The sequence below is a fragment of the Leucopleurus acutus genome (assembly GCF_964270905.1).
Source record: "Leucopleurus acutus genome assembly, chromosome: 10".
NCBI lineage: Eukaryota > Metazoa > Chordata > Mammalia > Artiodactyla > Delphinidae > Leucopleurus > Leucopleurus acutus.
The window spans coordinates 12262983-12286349 of NC_139153.1; the positions used below are offsets into that span (position 1 = coordinate 12262983).

Consider the following 23367-nt stretch of genomic DNA (forward strand, 5'->3'; position numbering starts at 1 on the left):
GGAGGGGGAGGGGAGGAAAGGGAGGAGGAGGGGGAGGAGGGGAGGAGGGGGAGGAGAGGGAGGGGAGAAGGGGAGGAGAGGGGGAGGAGGGGAGGGGAGGGGGAGGGGAGGAGGGGAGGGAGAGGGGGAGGGGAGGAGAGGGAGGAGGGGAGGAGGCAAGGAGGCAGAGGAGGGGGAGGAGGGGGGAAGGGAGGAGAGGTTCTGGTGCAATCATCACTGATGTCCTGGAAGTAAAAACAAAGGCCAGATAGTCAACAGAACAGGCCTCTGGGGCCTGGAGGGGAGGAGGTGGAAAGTCAGCCGGTGCCATGGCCTGGGAGCAATCTTATGGAAGACTTCCTGTTGTTTAGAAGCGGGGTGGGAGAGCCTGCCTCTTTATCTGATCCTGGACCACTTGTGCCTGCAAACTCTTCACAGCTGTACCCAGGGCTCCTGTGTCACTCACACAGTGGCTGGGGATCACCTAAGGGAAAAACAGAGCCCGGGCCAACCTGCAGGTCAGCTGCATGACCCTGGTACATCAAACACTATATGGACACCTAGGGCTCTTTGCTAACAAACTCTGAATTGGTCACCAGACATCTATGAAAACAAGCCCAGGTGGTCAGCTCCAGAGCTCCAACTGTCTCTTGGCCTACTAACTATTATTTTTAGTCCACCACTGTCATCCAGGGCACTTAAACCTCTCTGCTTTCCTTTCCCCATCTGTAAAATGGGGAGAATATGTACTTCAGGGAGTTGAGGAATAGATGAAATGGTACATGCAAAGTGCCCAGTACAGGGGCTGGCAGACTTTCACTGCTCAATGCTAGCTATTTTTCATTATTTTTTTAATGAGGTGAGGTGGAATTCTGGATGATTCTTGGGCTTCAAAATTATGAATCACTATATTGTATAAATGAAACTTATATAATATTATAAATTTACTATACCTCAATTTAAAAAATAAAAAGGGGCTTCCCTGGTGGCGCAGTGGTCGAGAGTCCACCTGCTGATGCAGGGGACATGGGTTCGTGACCCAGTCCGGGAGGATCCCACATGCCGCGGAGCAGCTGGGCCCGTGAGCCATGGCCCCTGAGCCTGCGCTCCGCAATGGGAGAGGCCACAACAGTGAGAGGCCCGCGTACCGCAAAAAAATAAATAAATAAAAAAAAAGAATTCTTTATATTAAACTTTCTCTGTTCATTATATAAGTTCTGGGCATATAATGTACAACATGACAACTACAGTTAACAATAGTGTATTGTATATTTGAAAGTTGCTAAGAGAATAGATCTTAAAAGTTCTTATCACAAGGAAAAAATTTTTTAACTATGGAGACAGATATTAACTAAACTTATTGTGGTAATCATTTCGCAATATATACATATATCATTATGTTATACACCTTAAACTTATACAATATTATATGTCAAGTATCTCAATAAAACTGGAAAATTAATAAGTTTTTTAAAAATTTAAACTCAGCAAAGGAAAGGGTCCCCTGCATAAAAAGTCAGCTGGGTATTAACAAATGAACTCCTGTATGACCCATGATGATACATTTCACTTTAGGGAAGATAATTACCCTCCCTAATTCACCCCTTGAGAAAAAGCTGAACAATGCAGAATTATACTCAACTCCCAACCACAGAATATTCTGGCCTTTCCAAATATACAGAATCATAGAATAAATGGCGGAAGCAACCCTGCAAAGCCTGTAATTCCATCTCTTCCCCAATAATAGAACTCCCCCCGTCCCACCCCACCCCCCATCTCGCCTAGGTATAGTCTGCGCTTCTGCTTGAACACCTGGCAATGAGGTCTACCCTAGGTTCAAACAGCCTAGTCAGAAGACACTCCTGCCCTTGTCCCCCCCGACACAAGGACAAACGCCTCCCAGAAGTTTTGCTATTGATCTATCTTCTGATGCTCAAAGACCTCTGAATACGTGAACGCTCCCTATCTGATTTCTCCTTAAGACATGGCTTCTGATTGCAAAGCATCAGCATCCTCCCCTGTTCCTGACAGCACCTGGCCTCAAGAGCCAGGGTTCCAACCCCAGCTCTGCCAGCTCATCACTGCACGGCTTCAGGCCAGATCCGTAACTTCCCTAAGCCTCGCTTTTCCCATCTATAAAAGGGGGATAGTAGGAGTACCTCCCTCAGCAGGTGGTCAGGGGCTCAATACGAGTGTGTTTATAAAGCACCCACCAAAGTACTCGGCAGGAAGTAAATCATGCAATCTACAGAAGCCACTTCTAGACCACCTCCACCTCCTACCACTGCTCTAACCAGCTGATGCACCTTCTAAAACAGGATCCCCCCAGGGAGGCTCGACCACGGTGGAGAAAGGTGGATTACTACTGCCTCTGTGACATCCTCAGGCAGATGGAGCCGTGGTGGCTTTGCTGAGCCTCACATCACCCGCTGGCCCAGCTTCAATTCACTGTCCTCTGAAACTGTTCCCTGAGCAAACTATAAAGAAAAGGGATGTCGGATTCTATTGGTAAGCAGGGTGGGAATAAAAATGCGCCAATACTCAAAAGCATTGAATTGTATACTTTTTTTTTCCCTTGGCCATGCCACATGGCATGTGGGATCTTAGTTCCCAGACCGGGGATCAAACCTGTGCCCCCTGCAGTGGAAGCACGGAGTCTTAACCACTGGACTGCCAGGGAAGTCCTACTGAATTGTATACTTTAAAAGGGTTATCATTTTTTGTATGTGAATCATATTTCAATTAAAAAAATCAATGTGAGTTCACAGAAAAGCAGACATACCGAGCTTTCCACAAATATAAAGAACACTGTAAAGCCTGAAAAAAAAATGCACCAATTCAGAGATCTCCTTGGAGAAGAGAAACCAGAGGTGGTGGCCTTCCAAATCCGTGGTCACAGAATCTGTGCTGCTCTTTGCCTTTTCTATACCTGCCTGGTCATCTTGTCCACTCTGCTGGCTCCAGTGGTTTCTCTAGGATGAGGATTCCCAAATCTGTCTCATGGCCAAGAGCTACTGGGATTCAGCTCCTAAATGCCCACAGCATCTCAATGTACCAAAAAGAACTCACCTGTCTGCCCAACCCTCTTCTCCTCCTCCATACTCACATCATCTACCTCCACAGAGTTTGGTGACATCTCCTGTCTCCCCTCTCTCCTTTTCCCTGTCACAGGGCCTTTGCCCATGCTGTTCCCTTGTGCCTAGAACACACTCATCCTTATCTCATCCCTTGCCCTACTTAAATCCCAGATCTGTCTGGGATCTGTTTTGCATACCCACTGCATTCCCATCACCAGTGCCTACCACATGGTAGGTGCTCAGTAAGTATGTCAAATATATGAATGAAGAAGTTTAATGGGCATCAAATCTTACAGAGTTTAAGCTTTAATATATTTCTTGACTCCCCCAATTCTTTTGAACTCCTCTTCCCCCACCCAATTGCAGCCATTACCATTTCTCAAGTGGGCTCCATAAACCCTTCCTATTCATCTCTCTGAACCTGTCTTTCTCCCTGCATCTATTCTACACGCACAGCCAGTATGACCTTCTAGAAGCATAAACCAGACCATGTCATTCCTCTACTTAAAACCTTCCCAAATCTCTTCAGGGCTCTCCATAATCTGGTCCCCGTCTACCTCTCCCTCCTCGTCTCTCTGTACTCTCCACACTGCTTTTACACTCCAGCCATGATGAACTCTTCCAGATTCCCCAACATGCTGTATGCCTCCCTGTTCCCCAGGCCTTGGCATATGCCGTTCCTGCTGCCTGACACTCCTCCCCTCGCCTCCCCACCACCCACTGTGGCTAACTCCCAGTCACCTTTACAGTCCCAGTTTGATGTCACTGCCTCTGGGAGGCCCTCTCGGACTCCCCAAATCTGGGTTATATGTTGGCAATACGTTTCTCTATATAGCACCCCAATTACCCCATCTGGGCCCACTACCACTGTCCTAAAATCACCTGTTCACTTGGTTGCTTGTTTACCTGTCTTCACCATTAGACTGTGAGTCCATGAGAGTAAGAACAGCAAAATTATTCTTCCCCACTGCCTCCCAGTCCCTAGTACAGTGCCTGGGACACGGCAAGCAGTCGAACTTGGGTTCAACATACTACAGTATCAATTTGTCTCCTGCCTAAAAGAAATTACACTGGTTTTTAGGGGATTGTTTTCCTAAAACTAATTAAAGCCAAGTTCATACTGTTGGATCAAGAATGGAGAATACAGGCCTGCTGGCCCTTTTCAACAGATTTCTATAAGAAATCTGGAGAGCCAGAAACAAAATATCTAACTTCCATCCCTGAAAAGAAGTACCCCTCTCCCACTGACCATCCCTTAATATGTCCAGAAAGGCTAGAAACATTGACTCAGAACACCTGGATTCAAATCCCAGCATCATCAGTTAGCTGCTGTGTGCTTTTTGTTTTTTTTAAGAAGATGTTGGGGGTAGGAGTTTATTAATTTATTTCTTTATTTTTGCTGTGTTGGGTCTTCGTTTCTGTGCGAGGGCTTTCTCTAGTTGTGGCAAGCGGGTGCCACTCTTCATCGCGGTGCGCGGGCCTCTCACTATCGCGGCCTCTCTTGTTGTGGAGCACAGGCTCCAGACGCGCAGGCTCAGTAGTTGTGGCTCACAGGCCTAGTTGCTCCGCGGCATGTGGGATCCTCCCAGACCAGGGCTCGAACCCGTGTCCCCTGCATTAGCAGGCAGATTCTCAACCACTGCGCCACCACGGAAGCCCTGCTGTGTGTTCTTAAGCAATTTACATAACTTCTGAATTTCAACTCCCTCGTGCATATAAAAAAAGGTGGGGTGGGGGCTTCCCTGGTGGTGCAGTGGTTGAGAGGCCGCCTACCGATGCAGGGGACACGGGTTCGTGCCTCGGTCTGGGAAGATCCCACATGCCGCAGAGCGGCTGGGCCCATGAGCCATGGCCGCTGAGCCTGCACGTCCGGAGCCTGTGCTCCGCAACGGGAGAGGCCACAGCAGTGAGAGGCCCGCGTACCGCAAAATAAAAAAAATAAAAAAAAAAAAAGGTGCGGTGAACACCCTTCCTATCTCGCAGGGTCATCATGAGGGGAAAACCAGATAATCCACACCAAGTGCTCAGCCCAGTACCTGGTCCTTACTAAGGGCTCACTTTTTTATTTTCAAGTGAGACTGAAATGAAGACGTTCCCTTTTCTTCCTTCAAAGTCTTCACTCACTTCTGTCCATAACTTGTGATTCTTCTATTGGATAGATCCTTCTTACTTTGTCAGCATTGCTGGAAACACACTCAAATAAACAAAGGTCCCAGAAATGTTTCAGTCCTCTGCAGGCCCGTTAAGTGGCCGACAGTAGGACAAGTCATCCAAGGTACTGCTTCTCAGCCCTCAGATTCAAAATACCCAAGACAGCCAGACTTCATCTCCACTTTCCCTTCTTCTAACATCAAACCAGGCCCCTGCTGGAAGGCGGGGGTGGAGGGTGGAAACCTCTTCAAAGGAATGATAATTCAATATTTAGAACCTCTTCCACTTGGGTGTGAAGACAGGCTAAAGCACAGCCTCATCGAAAAAGAAGTATGTTCATTTCACTTTAAACAGCTCAAGATAGGAAAGAAATCCAATTTCTTTTTTTTTTCTGCTAAAAGCTTTGTGGCAGAATCTCACTGATTGTCATTTTTCCCATCTATTTTTCCTGCACATACTTAACTAATTGCATTATATTCGTTTTTCTAAAAAAAAAACCTCAACTTTCGCCTACACACAATTCAGAATTTAAAAGTTAGCAACTCCTGAAATGAGACCAAGTTAGAACATTTTCATTAACCAAGAAGTTAACTAAGGTATCACTTAATCCTCAAGGGTGGACGAACAAGGGAAGAAATCAGAATCATTACTTTATGGCAGTGAATAGACCCCAAAACCACAGACTCACACATTTTTATTAACATGTAGAAGCAAGCCTCTTGTACTTCATTAAGATGAAGCCACCTGGCCCTTAGGGCTGAACAGTCTGACTTTCAGTAATCAGGGGACAAAAAGAAACCCACTGACACTGCCCTCTTAAATTCGGCCCTTCCAAGCCCTGGTGTCAGGCACTGAAGACCCCTGTCATGCCTGCCCCTGGTGCATCACCCACTCCCTGATGACCAACTGCCCCATGTGTTTTCCCGCCCACTTACTTTAATGTTGACAATTGTATACATCACCCAAGTCACATGCAAAATACTCCCCAGAGACCTGGATTTGCACTCATTTACCCTACTGAAACACTTAAACTGACTAACATGGAACACCTCATCTACTTTTCTTTTTGGCCATGCCACGAGGCATGTGGGATCTTAGTTCCCCAACCAGGGATCGAACCCATGCCCCCTGCAGTGGAAGTGCAGAGTCCTAACTACTGGACCGCCAGGAATTTCCCTCATCTACTTCTAATAGCTTCCACGTTGATGCTTTTAACACTAGTTGTGACAGAACCCGAGGAAAATAATGCTTCGAGACCATCTAATTTCTATCACAGGACACAACTTCATCCGAGGCCAACAGCTGCAAGAACCACCAATGTAAGGGGTTGTAGAGTAACAGCCATTAAGGAAGTTGCATTTGAAGTGACTGTTTTCAGACGTGGAGAGGAGAGGAACCTGCGCTTTACCATTTTTTAATGACCCCTCCCACTGCAGAACTTCTGGACTGGTTGGTGTAATCCTGCTCATCTGAAAAAGATGAACACAAGTACCATTGGCTTCCAAGTTCTCAGTGTTCCTTTGCAATGCAGGAGGAGCTTTAGCTGCGAAGCAATTTTGTTCTGCAAGAACAGCTTAAACGCATTAACATGCATATATTTCCGAACAGAAAGCTCTCCTCTCCCAAATGTTCCATGCCACCATGCAAGCTTCCAAATTACCTACCTATCCTATAAGCCAGTGGCTCTTAATGGTACCCCTGGGACCCCTGAGAGCTCCCGAGACCCTTTTGGAGAATCTTCAAAGTCAAAACTATTTTCATAAGAACACCAAGGTGTCATTTGCCTTTTCACTCAGTCTGTCATACATGTACAGTGGAATTTTCCAGAGGCTGCAAGACATGCGATGTCACAAGAGACTCAAGGCAGAGGCAGGTATGTGAGTCCAGGTATCTTCTATTAAGCCAGATCTCAAAGCAATTTTCAAAAATGTGAAACAATGCCACTCTTCTCACTGGATTTTTTTTGTTTTGGAAAACATAGTTATTTTCTATTAAAAATATATGTTACTGTGTTAATATGCAATAGGTCTATTTCTTATATTTTCTGTGTTGATTTTCTCAGGGTTCATTCTGAATATTATAAATACAGATTGGTATAACTCATGTCAACAGAAGTTCTTGGAGGTCCTCAGTAATTTTTAAGCATGTAAAGAGCTCTTGAGGCCCAACAGTTTGAAAAAACTGCTGCTACAAATTTTCTTTAAGATTTGCTCTGGCACTGGCTGGTCGTGTACTTAGGACTCATATCATATAAATATAAAAAACTGAATAGAATAGGATTAAAATGCAAACCATACAATTTAATAGCCAGGGCTTTAGAGAGGACCCCTTGATTCGAAACTTAAATCCTTTTTATTTGACACCTTGAGTACCTACTATATATATTACCCCTACTCCAGGTGCTGAGGATGTAGGTCAAGTAAGACAGTCCTGGTCCCTGCTCTCATGATACACATATTCTAGTGAAGACAGTAAACAAACAAAAAAGATAAAACAATCAAGTCAGACAATGATAAGTACTATGCCGAGAATTAAAACTGTCACCCAATCACATCAGTTATGGCTGGTCAGGGAACAAGTTGAGACATGTAAATAAGACCTGAAAGTCAAGACAGAGGCAGTCATGCAAAAGAAATCAGGCGGAAGGGCATTTTAGGCAGAGCAAACAGCCAGTACAAAGGCCCTACAGCAGACAAGGGCTTGGCAAGTTCAAGAAACAGAAAACCAGTGCAAAGTCGGGAGAGTTCATGGGGAAAGGAGGAAAGTACTGGGCAAGGTCAGAGAAAAGAGAAGCCTGTGCCAGTGGGACTTCACAAGGGTAAAATGCATGGCTTTTATTATAACTGTGATGGGAAGTTCGGAACCTTGACCAAGTCACTTACTCTTTCTGGGCCTCAAACTGATCCTGAGGGTTTACCTCATAAAGCTGTGTTGAGGATTAAACACAAAGAGAGGAAATAACGGACTTAGCACACAGGAGGCAAGACACAGGAAACATTCCTGTGTGCTGTTATTCTACCTTCTGATCTGCTCTCTTTTCTACTCTCATAAGCTACTCGTATTGAGGGCTTATGGGCTTATGATCAGTTGAAGATCAGTCTATCAGCCAGCAAGTCCCAATGAATGCAGACAAGGGACACACTGTGACATGCGTTGACCTGAACATGCCAACACCAACTCCTACAGAATGTTCTCCCCAAGTAAGACCCAAACCACCCAAGCACCGCCAAGTGAAGAATAGATGACTGCACGACACCTATGGAACCCCAAGTTTTGCTACTTGGCCTGAAAGCACCGTACGCTTGGAAAGTCATTCTTCTGCTGAAAAACGAAGCCAATGGAAATCCATCAGCTTTTCCTGCTCTTTCTTGGCATAGCCACATCACCTCCAGCCCCTACAAAACAAAGGGCTTTCGCCAAAGTCTTTCAGCGCTGGTTTTATTGCTGCTCGCTTTAAAAATGACTGTTTAAAAAGAATGAAATCATAAAGCACCCTTTAAAGTTAGGCTGCAAAGAAGCGGGCTTATGCACAGAGACTTCCAAGCGCCTGGAGGTCCAAGAGACCTCAGGGACTTGGGGGGGGACACACGGGGGGGACCATAGCCGCCACCAACACAAAACGGCATCAGTTCACTTTTAGGTCAAGCAGCCCCCGGTGGGCAAAGCCAGGCAAAACCACGAGGCCTTTTAGAGGGAAAACAAGAGTATGCCCAGGAAAAGGAAGAGCTGCCAGCATTTGATCAATGTCCTGGCTGGAGGCCAAGGACACTCCCTCCAGAGAAGCACACGCCTCAGTAAGACGCCCTAGCCCAGGCACATATATGGTAACACGGCTGTAAATACGGGGGAGAGAAAACCCATCCTTTTCATGGTTGACTCTGCCAACAGAAGGAGAAAAGGTTCTCTTTCTAACCGCCTCTGCTTACTGGGGACTCTCACGGTTAATTCTGGAACTTCCTTTGAGCAAAGACACTTTGACGATATCATCTTCGTTGTGAAACGAGGACGAGCAGCAGCACGTTTTGCAGTCGGACACCCGGCTAGATGCTCCCACCCCCACTGCCATCCACGTCTCTGTGCAGCCCCCTCCTTGCCTTCTGGTTCCTCTAGAGTGTAATCAGACTGTCCTCAGAAACGCAGTGCGTCCCCATCAAGAGATAATTTATTTGACTGCACAAAGCACTTCTCTCTGGAGCTCAGAAGATCGCATTCTGCTTTCGTTTTCAGCCAGTGGCAAAGAAAGTCATCAATTCAGAAGTTTCAACTTTAAGCAGGGCCCTCTGTTACAATCTCAGAAATAATAATCGTAAATCTGAAGTTCGGAGCGATCCTCTGGTTTAAACTGTTGCTCCTTTAGACATCTCACACACACACAGAGATAAACTACTTGCCTTTTCACAAACACATCCGCTAAATAAGCTACTCCTGAAACAGGTACATGATCTACAGAGTTATTTCTCAGAAAAGATGTCAGTATGACACGTGCTCCTGGCCTACTCCTAAAGGCCAACGTAAGAGAAGCCCATCAAAGTTGGCAGTCAGAGCACTTTACATTTGGTGGGGAGAGATCATTTAGCCAAAAGTCCTCATTTTGTAGGTGGAAACAAACAAACATCCTCTGAGTGACTTCTTGGAGGTCACACAAACCAATTGGTGGCCAAAGCCTGCAGACCACAGGGCTCCAGGAACCAAGACCAACGCTTGGAGGGATGGGGAGGGTGTTTGTTTTGTTAAAAAGTTAAAGTCAGTCCGGACCTAAGAAGACTCCCCTCCGCGCCCCCACAGCCTGAACCACAAATAAATAAATAAATAAATAATTTTAGAAAGCATATTAGGTTAATATCCTCAGAGAGAGAGAAAAGTCTCACTAAGTTTGGGAAAAATACTCTAGGCTTTCTCAGCCTCAGGGTTACTGTCACTGGGGGGCAGAAAATTCTTTGCTGTGGGGGACCCTTCCTGTGCACTGTAGGATGTTTAGCAGCATCCCTGGCCTCAACTCACTAGGTGCCACTAGCACCCTCTTCCCCTCAGCTGTGAGGACAAAAAAAAAAAAACATCTCTAGCCACTGCCTAATGGCCCCTGGGGGACCAAATCACCCCGCTGGAAAGGCCTGGTTGTTTTGATCTCTGAGACCTTTTGCTAGCATCTATTATTCTCTACAACTTGGCAGCAATGCCCCAAAGCAGGTATTTTTATACCTATTCTACAGAAGAGGAAACAGATGCACATATGTTACATGTTTTGCCTGGACTGAACACGCAGGCAACACCCAGTTCTCGGGAGTCCCCATCCTGCGGCTCAGCAGGACAACACCATTTCAACCTGAGAGCAGCTCATTCACTACCGCATTCCTACCTCCACTCCCTTTTAGTAACCATCACCAACTTTCCAAGCCGAATGCTCTCCAGAGAGCTGTGCTAAGAAAGCACCTCAAAAGCAACCATGAGGAACTGAAGACCTTTCTACCCGGTTCTCACTTCATTCTCCACGGCAAACGGGCAAAGCAACAGGCCAACTCAGGAAATAGGTCACCGGGACAGGGGTACAAAAAATTAGATGAAGAAGTAGCCTACAGACTTCAATGGGAGATAAAACGTAGATAAATAACCTCATTCATGAGTATCTGTGGGCACTTACTATGTGCCAGGTACTCCCATGAGGGAAAAATCAAAAAGGCCTATAGATACGAAGTGTCACGGCGATTCAGATGACAAAGACTTTTAAGGTTCAGGAAAGGTTTCCCAGAAGGAAGAAGACCTGGCTGGGAAGAGAAGCACTTGGCAAGGTGGATACAGAGGGGATGAGGATGGGGTCGGCAGGCAGAAAGCACACGTGCAAAGGTACAGAGACAGAACATGATCACACACGTGGCTGGGAAGTACATGAATGTCCCCAAGTCTAGGTGTTTTTGTAAGCTTTTTCTGTTCAGAAATATGTGCATGTGAAGGGGGTATGAGGAGCTTTTCAAGCTGTTTTTGCAAAACAAAATCACTTCCCAAAGAAAGCTGCTCCTGAAATGCAAACGGACACCAAGGAATTTGGAGGCTGTGATATTTTTTTCTTCTGTTCATCTTTTTCTGATGAGCAACGCTATACCAAGCAGTCCAGAAGTTCTGCTGACTCGAAGGGTCATAGAACATTATAAAACGTAACTTCCTCAAAGTGTCTGACAACAGGTTAAAATGCAGCTTTCTGTATGTCTGTGGCTTCACAATCCTTAGTAGGCTTTACATGTAGATTTTGGTCTCTTTCTACCTCTATCCGAACAGCCAATTTAAAAAAATCCCTCAATGTAAGCATGAAAGCTCTCATTTTTATCAGAGAGAATCCTGCCAGACTTTTTTTTTTTATCTTTATTGGAGTATAATTGCTTTACAATGGTGTGTTAGTTTCTGCTTTATAACAAAGTGAATCAGCTATACATATACATATATCCCCATATCTCCTCCCTCTTGCGTCTCCCTCCCTCCCACCCTCCCTATCCCCTCTAGGTAGTCAAAAAGTACAAGCTGATCTCCCTGTGCTATGCAGCTGTTTCCCACTAGCTAGCTATTTTACATTTGGTAGTGTATATATGTCCATGCCACTCTCTCACTTCGTCCCAGCTTACCCTTCCCCCTCCCCGTGTCCTCAATTCCATTCTCTATGGCTGCATCTTTATTCCTGTCCTGCCCCTAGGTTCTTCATAACCATTTTTTTTAATTTTATTTATTTTTTTGTACAGCAGGTTCTTATTAGTCATCCATTTTATACACATCAGTGTATACATATCAATCCCAACCTCCCAATTCACTAATGATGAACAATCTGAAAGAGAAATTAAGGAAACTCCCATGTACCACTGCAACAGAAAGAATAAAATACCTAGGAATAAACCTACCTAGGGAGACAAGAGACCTGTATGCAGAAAACTGTAAGACACTGATGAAAGAAATTAAGGATGATACCAACAGATGGAGAGATATACCATGTTCTTGGATTGGAAGAATCCTGCCAGACTTCTATACCCTCACCTTAGTTGGTGATTTCGCCTACCTTTCCTCTTAATTGAACATGAGAAGGCTGCTAGGGGAAAGTACAAAGGCCAATTTCAAGAGGTGACAGCTAGCCATGAAAAAACAAACTATAAAAATAAGTTCTGGGGGCTTCCCTGGTGGCGCAGTGGTTGAGAGTCTGCCTGCCGATGCAGGGGACACGGGTTCGTGCCCCGGTCCGGGAAGATCCCACATGCCGCGGAGCGGCTGGGCCCGTGAGCCATGGCCGCTGAGCCTGCGCGTCCGGAGCCTGTGCTCCACAACGGGAGAGGCCACAACAGTGAGAGGCCCGCGTACCGGGGGAAAAAAAAAAAAGTTCTGAAAAAGCACAGGGGCAAGCACCCTCCAGCACAGATCTCACACTTTCACACGCATTAAGAATCCCCTGGGGACCTTGCTAAAACGCAGTTTCAGATTCAGTGGCTCTGGGGTGGGACCTGAGAGTCTGCATTTCTAACAAGCTCTCAGTTTGAAGCCAATGATGCTGGTCTGGTGACCACAAATGGAGTAGTAAAGATGTAGAACAAGGTTTCTCAAATTTTTGGCTGTGACCCACAGTAAGAAATACACTGAACTTACAATCCAATGTTTACTCTGTGTGTGTGTGTCAGAGAGGGGTGGGGGGAGGGAGAGAGAGAGAGAAAGATTGAGAAAAGTTGTTGCAGCATACACAGTTCTTTTAAGTATCCATGTGATATACTGTGACGTTTTCTATTCTGGTCTACTTTATCAAAAAATCATCTATCAAGGTCCACCAAACTGATTTCACAACTTCTTAATGGCCTGCCACACAGTTTGAAAAGCATGGCTATAAAACAAGAGTAACATTCCTGCTTGACTGGGGAGAACTCCTACATCCTAACCCCAGCCTACTAAAGCTAAAACTGAGACCAACTTGAAAAGTTAAGAGTATGTTCAGGGCTTCCCTGGTGGCGCAGTGGTTGAGAGTCCGCCTGCCCATGCAGGGGACACGGGTTCGTGCCCCGGTCCGGGAAAGATCCCACATGCTGCGGAGCGGCTAGGCCCGAGAGCCATGGCCGCTGAGCCTGCGCGTCCAGAGCCTGCGCTCTGCAACGGGAGAGGCCACAGCAGTGAGAGGCCCACATACCACACACACACACACAAAAGAGTATGTTCAGAATTTTTTTTTCAAAGGCAAGGATGTATCGATTACATTCTGGAAAAGCTTTCATGAAAAATGTTCAGGTTTTACATTTCCTTCATTTTAATTTATTTTCTGGCCCATAGGATGACAGTGAGAAGAGTACCTATCTGGCCTTGAGCTCAGCTCTCTAAGTACCATCTCCCACTCAAAAGAACTAGGGCTTCTCGGAGAAAAGACTGAACTCAGGTCTGCGTCAAGAAATATAGAAGATGAGCCTGGAACATCTTGTCATACAAGAAGCAGGAAGTCTAAGACCACTGGGGTTGTGTCTTTTGAATCAACTTGAGTAGCCTCTCTCTGAGCAGAGATGGACAATTTGAACATCAATAAGGATGACTACACAAAATGAAACATAGAAAATATGTCTAAAGCCATGAGTTCATAATGATATTAAAAAACCATACCCCTTGGTCATCCCGGTACAGGGTTTCTCAACAGCGGCACTGCTGACGCTCTGCAATGGATTATTCTGGGTTGGAGAGCCGTGAGATGTATGGAAGGCTGTTTAGCAACACCCCTGGCCTCTAACCATTGGATGCCAGTAGCACCCTCTCCCCAGTTGTAACAACCAAAAATGTCCCCAGGTATCGTCCAATGTCCCCCACTTGAGATCCATTGCCGTGGATCATGCAAGGGGATCAACGCGTTATTTCTGAAAACTGATAAAACACAGAGAGAGACTGAAGTATTGATCCTGTCTTTTGTTTATATCTATGAAACTTTACCCCAGGGAACCAAACACTAAGTGGAGGAAATTTCATGTCATAAAACATTCCAGCTAATAAATGAACCAGAAATAGAATTAGGAGTGTTACAAGTCCAGCTGAACTAATGGATTGAGGCAATCAGCATCACTGGACGCTAATCACAAGAAAGCATGTCCAGACATACCACACACGCCCGTGAGTGAAGCTCACAGTAGACTTGGGGGGAAAAAAGCGTGACTCTGATGAAGCCTCTGCATCTAACTATCAAATTAAACACAAATATAATAAATATAGAGGACAGAGGAACATGTTCAACTACACCACACTGATGCAGTCAGCAAAATGCAGACTGTAGGAAAAGATACCACCCAGTTTCTTTAATAACAACCAAAAAATGCATGGAAAGAAAAGAGGGGTCGAGGAAATACGTAGATTAAAAGACACAGTGACCATTTGCAATGTATCGACCTTATTTGGTTCCTAATTCAAACAAACTGCTGAAGTATGCATATCTGTTATTATTATATATATGTTGAAATAATAAATTTATTTAAATTAAGGAAGTGAGAACACAGATGCAATTTTAAAATTTGCTTTTTTTCCCCTTGAGATGGACAACAGTATCGTGATTGTTTGTTTTTTTTAAAAAGAATCCCAATACTAGAGATATATACTAAAATATAGATGAACTGGTATATCTGAGATTTGTTTCAATACCATCCAGAAGAGAGGGAAGAGTATATGAGAATGTGGATAAAACAATATGGGTCATGAACTGATAACCATGGAGGGTGAGTAAGGAGTAAAGAGGGGTTCATAATACTAAGATCGCTAGTACTTCATGTATTTCCAATTTTCTAGAGTAAAGTTTTCCTGTTAAGTGCAAACAAAAGAGTGCCTGGCCCTAACCCCTCAGGGGATTAGGTTACTTTGCAGAACCAATGAGAAATTTTTTATTTAAATACATGATAACTAGGCTTTACCCCTGTAATGTGGTAACTGACATTTGAATAGTGTTTTACCTTCCATTTCGTTTTCTTTTTTTATTCTTTTCTCCTTATTTCTTTTTGATTTATAGTTGATTTATAATGTGTTTCATGTGTACAGTAAAGTGAATCAGTTATACATATACACATATCCACTCTTTTTTACATTCTTAAAAACAGTACAAACTGAATGAGAAAACCTGGACTCTATGACAGTGATGAAACCTGAATGACATACTTTTTTTTTTACCCTAGTGATTCCATACATGTCCTCATTCCAATGAAATCCCATCAAACGTACAGCCCCCTCTGGATAAATGACTCAGATGTCTATTTATTAATAAGAAAATGTTCACAATATAGAATGCAAAAGGCAAGGAATCAAACAGGAGGTATGAGTCCCTTTTCACAAAATTTAAACATACATGTAATTTTTATATGTGTATACATAGAGGGAAAGTTTGAAACCCTAATCTTAGATGGTAGGATTGGAAGTGACTGCTTTTATTTTGTTGCCTATATTTCCTAAGGTCTTACAACTGAATACGTACATCTTACACAATAAGTAACGAAATGTATTTTTGTTACACGTTTGTACACATTGAGGGGTCCACTCCACTCATCAGGGAGAATCACTTAGAAGGAACTTCATATTCCCGAAGGATATTAGATAGCAGAGCATGAGTGCTCTTTGTGTAATTCCTTAAAATGAGACTAGACAGACTGCAGGGTAGCCACAGGGCACAAAAGGTTTGTGTTGAAGATAAACCCCCAGGAATATCATTAGGTTCTTAGAATTTGTTTTGTTATCCAAGCTAACAGTACGTTCACCTCTTTTATCAAAGATGCCTTTCCTCCTGAAGTGAATTACAATCCCAAGTAAATCAGGTGATTAACCAGACAGTCTAGAAATCTGGGTTTTATTCCCCAGCAAGTTCCAAGCTGGTATGTGATCCTGCCAGCCTCACCAAAGCCTCTCTGGAAAGGACAAGGTGGTTAGGTGATGCTGAGAACCACTGAGAATTCTGTGCGAGTTTACAAATCCTCGGGGAAACAAATCATTGCATACCAGCAAACACCTGGCCCCTGCACAATCTTCCCGATTCCCTCTCCCACCTGAACACCTGGCACTCTCCCTCAGCTGCAGCCATCCTGGCCTCCTTGGCCTTCCTCTAACAGGCCCCACCTGCTCCCATCTCAGGGCCTTTACACTGGCTGCTCTGGCCCTTTGGAACATCCACCCCCCAGACACCTACATGGCTCACCCACCCACTTCCTTCAGATCTCTGCTGCAATGCCACCGTGTTAAACAGCCCTTCCCTAACACAACATTGCAAATCAACAAAAGTTTTTTAAAAAAATAAGAGAGAGAGACAAGGAGGCATAATAGGTAAATGAGTACAGTTTGAGCTGACCAATTAACAATCGATTTCCCTATTACCACAACCATAAACAGAGATGAGAAACTGATCACAACGTTTTCGCATTGCAGGTATAAATAACAAAACGCAAACTGAAAATAAAAAGAGACTGACTGAAGTCAAAAGAAGAAAAAAAAAAAAAGACCTTCCATGACTCCTGATCTCCCAGAGTACTCCCTTATCCCCTTTACTGTTCTGTTGCTGTTATCATTTTTTTCTTTTTATTGTGGTAAAATATACATATATATCACAAATTTTACCATTTTAGCCATTTTTAAGTGTATGATTCAGAGGCATTAAGTACATTCACATTATTCTGCAACCATCACGACAATCCATTTCCAGAACTTTGTCATCTTCCCAAAAGGAAACTGTACCCACTAAACACATTCCCCATTCCCCAGCAGCCCCGCCCAGGGCAACCCCTATTCTGCCTCTTGTCTCTAAGAACTTGATTGCTCTAGAAACCTCTTCTAAGTGGAACCATACACTATTTGTTCTTTTGAATCTGACTTGTTTCACTTAATAGGATGTTTTCAAGGTTCACCTATGTTATAGCATGTATCAGAATTTCATTCCTTTTTAAGGCCAAATAATATTCCACTGTACAGATATACCACATTTTGTTTATCCGTTCATGGGTCAATGGGCATTTGGGTTGTTTCCATCTTTTGCCTATGGTGAATAACACTGCTATGAACATGGGTATACAAAAATGTTTGAATCCCTGCTTTCAACTCTTTGGGGTATATACCCAGAAGTGGAATTGTTGGGTTACCTGGTAATTCTACATTTAATTTTTTGAGGAACAGCCATACTGTCTTCCACAGCGGCTGCACCATTTTACATTCCTACCAACAGTGCACAAAGGTCCCAATTTCTCCACTTCCTCACCAACACTGTTGTCTTCTGTTACCCCTCACCCAGCTTTATTCTTCTCCATAGCATTTACTACGTATCACACTACAATACTTACTTATTATATTGGCTGCCTACCCCCAGTTAGGATTTAAGCCTCTTAGGAATAGGACTCTCATCGCTGCATCCCCAGCATCTAGAACACACCCTGACACACAGCAGGTACTCAAAGTTTGTTGAATGAAGGAATAAAATATTTGAACCACAACTTAAACAGGCATTAGAGTTTCTAGAATAGATTTATCATACCAAGTGCCTTAAACAATGTCCAGTTTAGGGAGGAACCTGGACATAGTTCAACAGGAGGAATAGCTCAGTGGGTGATGGTTTCAGCTCATCCTCATTAGCAATAACCTCAGAACCACAAACACTATGACAATTGGTAGGAATCATGGAAATTATGTCATTCCTGTCCCTGACTTCAAGCCTTAATTCATTTCATCAAAAGAGCCGGGCAGGGCTTCCCTAGTGGCGCAGTGGTTGAGAGTCCGCCTGCTGATGCAGGGGACACGGCTTCGTGCCCCTGTCTGGGAAGATCCCACATGCCGCGGAGCGGCTGGGCCCGTGCGCCATGCCCGCTGAGCTTGCGCATCCGGAGCCTATGCTCCGCAACGGGAGAGGCCACAACTGTGAGAGGCCCGCGTACCGAAAAAAAAAGAGCTGGGCAAAAACTTAGTGAACTAAAAAATCGCATGTACTTCCAGTTACTAAAGAAAGAGCCTGTGAAAGCAATGTGTTTTATTTTAAAAGATCAAACCAACAGCAAAAAGATGGGGCACTGGCCTTGGGTAGACTCCTTAATTAGACGTGCCCAAGAGCAGCTTGACCTAAAAACCTAACTCCAGGCCTAATTTTAATTCTTTGACTTTTTTCTGTTGTTCAAATTTGGTGTTTGTTGCTTCATTTTGGTTTGTTTTTTAAGAGCTGCTTGTAAAGAAATCAGATTTTCCATGAAATCATTACAAATGAGCTAAAAAGCCATTTGGGTTTTTGCTGTGGAAGTCAGTTGTTAGTATACCATTGTATTAGAAGTTTCTTTCTCTCTTTAAGACTACGGTCTTCCTCAGCTGAAAATATTTTGAGATAAAAGGCAACAGATCTGTCTTCAGTTCGCCTATTTCTTCTCTAAGCAACCATTCCATCTCTCCTTCCTCAAGAAAAGGTGCTAACTCCCTCCAAAAGGCAACCGCTGTGTTTAAATGGATAACACCACTATCAACCCCAAACAACTTCCATGAGTACCAAACTGGAGGCCAGGAGTAATTCATTACGAGCATGAAGAACTTTCCCTGCCTGATAAGGAAATCTTGATAGGATATTCTGTTCCGATTTGAATTATTCAAAAAGCAGATTATACTTTCAACACACACACACACGCAAGCGAAAGTAAGAAACGAAAAAGAAAAGTGTTCTTACACAACTGGCCACAAAGCAAACTGAAGGATACATGAAAAGACATCAACATTTCACAGTTTAGACTCACTGCAATTTAAACTTTCGAAGTATTCAAATGGAGAAACACCTGATTCTTGTAACCTGCTCAGATGCCTTGATGTAGACAATCAAGATGGATTTCAGGTGTGAGATAAACCCAATGATGAACTTAAACAACGTTCCTTGTAGTTTGGTTTCTTTTATTCTCCTCATGCAGACTTGCAGCACACAGCTTACCAAAACGAACTCAGTACAAGACCTAAGACCTCCGCAAATAGCCACAGTCTTTTATTCCTACATCTATGGCTACATCGTTTTCTTCTTACATCAAGGTCACTTTGTTCCTTCATCGTTTGGCGGGACACAAGCAAAAGTTATTCATCGACAGCAATAAGTTTACCACTTTTCCCAGGTACCCCCTTATCCCCCCACAAACCTAGGTGCATTTGTGGGAAGCAGCAGAGTCCCAAACCTTGGGGTTATATCTTGCATCCACTGGGTGCTAGTTACCGGACAAGTGATTTCACTCTCTGCACCTCAGCTTCTTCACCTGTACCTGACTCACAGGGTTTCTGTGATGTATGGCTCTGGACCTGGCTTACAAGTACTTAATGGGCATTATTATTTTTAGCAACCAGAGAAGAGACCACTTTCTCCCTGCCTGCACCTTACTCTGAAGAGGGGACCTGAACCCAGTCCTTGGCCTTATGAGTGCCCACGTAGCCATACGAGTCAAGAAAACTCCAAGAAGGAAGTAGACCTCACACATCCAAATCCTTCCCACTCCACGAGCACTCCTGAGGAGCTTATCAACAGGAAACAAAAGCACAATACTACTATAATGAAATGTCTGACTTTTCTTTTCTAATTAGCAAACCCCGAAGATTGTAGCCCAGGGAACAGCTAAATATTTAGAATGTTAAAGAACTTACGAAGACCCAGGCCCCCCACCCATATTACCCTATCGTTTACCCTCTTCCTGACCATTTCAGAAGAAAAAACTTGTGATGCTCAAATCTGCAGCAATGAGGATGTATGTGCACCCGTTGAAACCTCCCTCTCGTGAAGTGCAGTCTGAACATTTGGGGAGGAAAAAAATAGGAGCTGCTTGTGTTTACAGTTAAATGCTGCTCTAAGCTCATATCCCATGACAGGCACCTAAACCATAGGAATCCACCAGATTCCTTGATGTTCAAGTGGCTTCAAGTCAAGGGCTGGATGCTATTATCTTATGTTTCAAGAACTTCCCTTTTTAAAGTTCTAATTCTTTCAGTTTGCCAGCAACCACTTTCATTTCTTGGAACCCAATCTACTCTGATTAAACACACGTTCACAGTAAGAAAAAAGAAAGTGACTATTTTGAAAGAGAGAAGCAGATAATTTTTGCTTACATATCTTGGCAGATGAAATACACTGTATCCTTCAGAATTTAAATCATCAGCACACCACCTGGCAAGTTCAATTCTCACGTCACCAATGGGCATCCCTTTTACTGGTCCGTTTAATGTTTTTCTTTTTTTCCCCTCCTCTCATAAACCTTCAGGCTGCTTCACTTCTGAGCTAGGGCCAGAAGTACTAGGCAGGACTGCCCTCTGGATCTCATCCGCTCCCTAAAGCCCTCACCAAAGGCAGTGACAAATTTTGGAGACTGAGCTATGAAGTTTCCTTTTATTTCCTACTCCCCATCTCCATGACTCTTTAGAGGGAACTTAAATAGGCTTAGGACAAAAACTCCTTATTGATTACAGCTCTCAGGCTTCCACACTCACCTGACCCGGGTCAGGCACTCTGTTGCCAAAACACGCCCAGCCAGGAGTGCGAGTCTGGCTCCCCCCGTAGTCAGCTCCTAAATAATGAGAAAGAAGGAAGACTGAATATGAGATTGGCCAGATGTGGGTGCCTAAGAGAAATTTTCAAATTCCACACTTCCACTTTCGTTAGCCTCCTTCCTGGAGAGACAACCCCGCTGCCCCCGCAACACACACACACACACACACACACACACACGACCACCACCACCAAATCTGACAGGTAGGTTGGTGGGATCACTTAAGTGAGGATTACAGGTAATTTCGCTTATTTGTTTCCAATATATAACTGACAGGTGAGACTAAGTGCGCACAAACTTCGAACGCGCCGGGGGGCTGAAACTAAGCGAAGTGTTTGGCAGATCCCAAAGCACTTGTTTCCCAGAGCGGAGGCCAAGTATCCTCATCGGGCGTGAGCTTCGTCCACACTTCATCCCTCACCGCTCCCGGGGTTTTCTTCCGTTTTTTAAAACCTCCCCACTGGGGCCCCAGTACACGCATTATTCTCCCAACCGTGCAGCACGAGGGACGGCTACATTTTAAGGAAGATTGTTTCCTGCAGCGGACTCACACAGGACACCCCCGCACACACCTCCCAAAAACAAAACAAAACAAAACAAAACAACTGTTTCCTGCAGCAGCTGCAACAGTTTCCAACTTGGGGGAATGCCATTCCAATCCAGAATGGGCAGCCCTCAAAGCCAGTCGATGGAGTTCAGAATTTTTTTAACCTCAGATGAACCCCCCCAAAATGCCCTCTGTAAAAGAACCTCTAAATGCATGCAAGTGCGTGCAAATCCACCAAGAACTCCCAGAGAGCGAGGCAAAAACTTCTGCCCCCGGGGGAACAGTACCAACTCCCCGCGCCCTCTGCCCGGCCCCAGCCGCTACCTTGGTGCCCGGGGAGCCACGCCGCTTTGGGGGAGGAGGGCGAGGAGAGGGGTTAGCAGCCGCTGGGTAATCCCATGTCCGCGAAGAGGGAGCTCGTTCCGCGAGGATGGAAGCGGAACACCCACACCTCCTCTCGGCGTGAGCTTTCTCTCTCCACCCTCTGCCTCCTCCTCCACCACCACCTCCTCCTCCTCTCCTCCCACCCCAGCAAGCCTGAGGAAGCGCCTCAGCAGCTCATCCACATGGTTACTGCACTGAGAAGCGGCTCCTGGCAGCTTATATAGGCCGGGAAGCTCCCTGGGCAATGTAGTCCGAGTGCGGGGTCGCGGCGGCGCCTGAGGCAGGGAGGATGAACTACAAGTCCCAGAATCCTATGGGCTCCCGGGCTGGGCTCTAAATAGACGCACGCCGGGACAGGGAGGGGCGTCCGGCCGAGAGTCCGGGCTTCAAAACGAGCTCGGGTCTGAGAGGCGGCTGGGTTTGGAGCCCGCGACCCAAAACCATCTCTGGGGGCGCCCCCAACCCTTGGGGACTCTCCTCCTTCGGCTGCCCCCTTTCCCTAGAATCCAGGTGTCACTGGGAGCAGAGGGCGGGGAGGAGCTCGGATTTCTGCTTTGGGAAGTTTTTACAAGCTGTTACCCACCCTTCCCCCGCTTTGAGTCCCCGAGCCAAGAATTTCAGAAATCCAGGGCACAAAAACGCCAGTGTTTGCGGTCAAGGATTAAAGGCGCGAGGTTGTCTTTATTTAATCTGCTCTGCCCTGTTCGGGTTTGCACAGAAAACTAAGTCTGGGAGCAGTGCAAGCGGGGACACAGGCAAGTGGCTTGAGAACACTTTCCTGAGCCCGAGCTGCTTGTGTGTTTCCTCGCCCCGCAGGAGGTAAAGAAACGCAAGCCTCTCGGTACACAAATAAAGGAGCCGGGTTGTGACTTGCCAGCGCTGAGATTGAGAGGCAGAAAATAAATACAAACCGCGACCTCGGTCCTGACCCTGCTACAGGCAGCCCCTCTGCTCCCGGGAGCTGTAAATGCTTAAGTAAATAAACCGCAAACCAGAAAAATAAGGGCTGTGGAGAGAGAAGCTCATACAAAGATGCGCGTCCAGGCGGGGCGCCCTCCAGCAGCTCCGACAGGGGCTTCAGGGACAAGGTGGCTTTCAGCTCACTCACTGCTAAGTGATGCCTGGCTATAAGCTTCTGGCTGCGGCTTTTACAGGGAGGGCAAGTCAGCCTCAGAAGATGTGCGTTCATTCCTCAAACGTTTCCTGAGAGTCTACTGGGTACCAGGCGCTGTGCCAGGCACTGGAGTATGGTGGTGAGCCAAAACACATCGCAGTGTTCCGGACAGGCACTGCCTACTGCCGCATAGGATCTGCTACAACAGCAATAGCAATAATAATAATTGGGGAGACTGATTTTGAGCCCAGCCCACATGCACTTTTCATCAGTTTTAACAACCCTAGGCATATTTATTATCCCTATTTGACAGACGCGCAACTGAGGGCTCAAAGAAATCAAGTAACTTCCCAAGATGACACCGTCAATTAAGTAGTGCAGCCTGGATTCCAAGTCCAGCCTGTAAGTGTACTAAGTCCTTGTCTTTCGGGAAGTCCATCACAACTGCCTTAAACGGCCTCCCTCCCCATTTTGGGAGCAGCCTCTGAGCCCTTGGGCAAGTCATTTTTATCTCTTTGCCCTAGTTTTGCCATCTTGGAGGGAGAAAATCATTAGAATTTGCCAACTTTCTGTCAAGTTTGCTTGATACAGAGTCAACAGTCTTATGACACTTCAGAAACA

The 23367-nt window shown here is 45.2% G+C and overlaps 1 protein-coding gene across 1 annotated transcript in view; it reads right to left on the reverse strand.

The window, feature by feature from the left end:
• Nucleotides 1–20323, reverse strand: part of ITPR1 (inositol 1,4,5-trisphosphate receptor type 1) — a 318686-nt gene extending 298363 nt beyond the window's left edge. Inside the window, exon 1 of the mRNA XM_082847216.1 lies at nt 20265–20323. Coding sequence (XP_082703342.1) covers nt 20265–20266 — 2 coding nt within the window. The 5' untranslated portion in view covers nt 20267–20323. The remainder of the gene's footprint in view (nt 1–20264) is intronic.
• Nucleotides 20324–23367: the final 3044 nt, after the last annotated feature.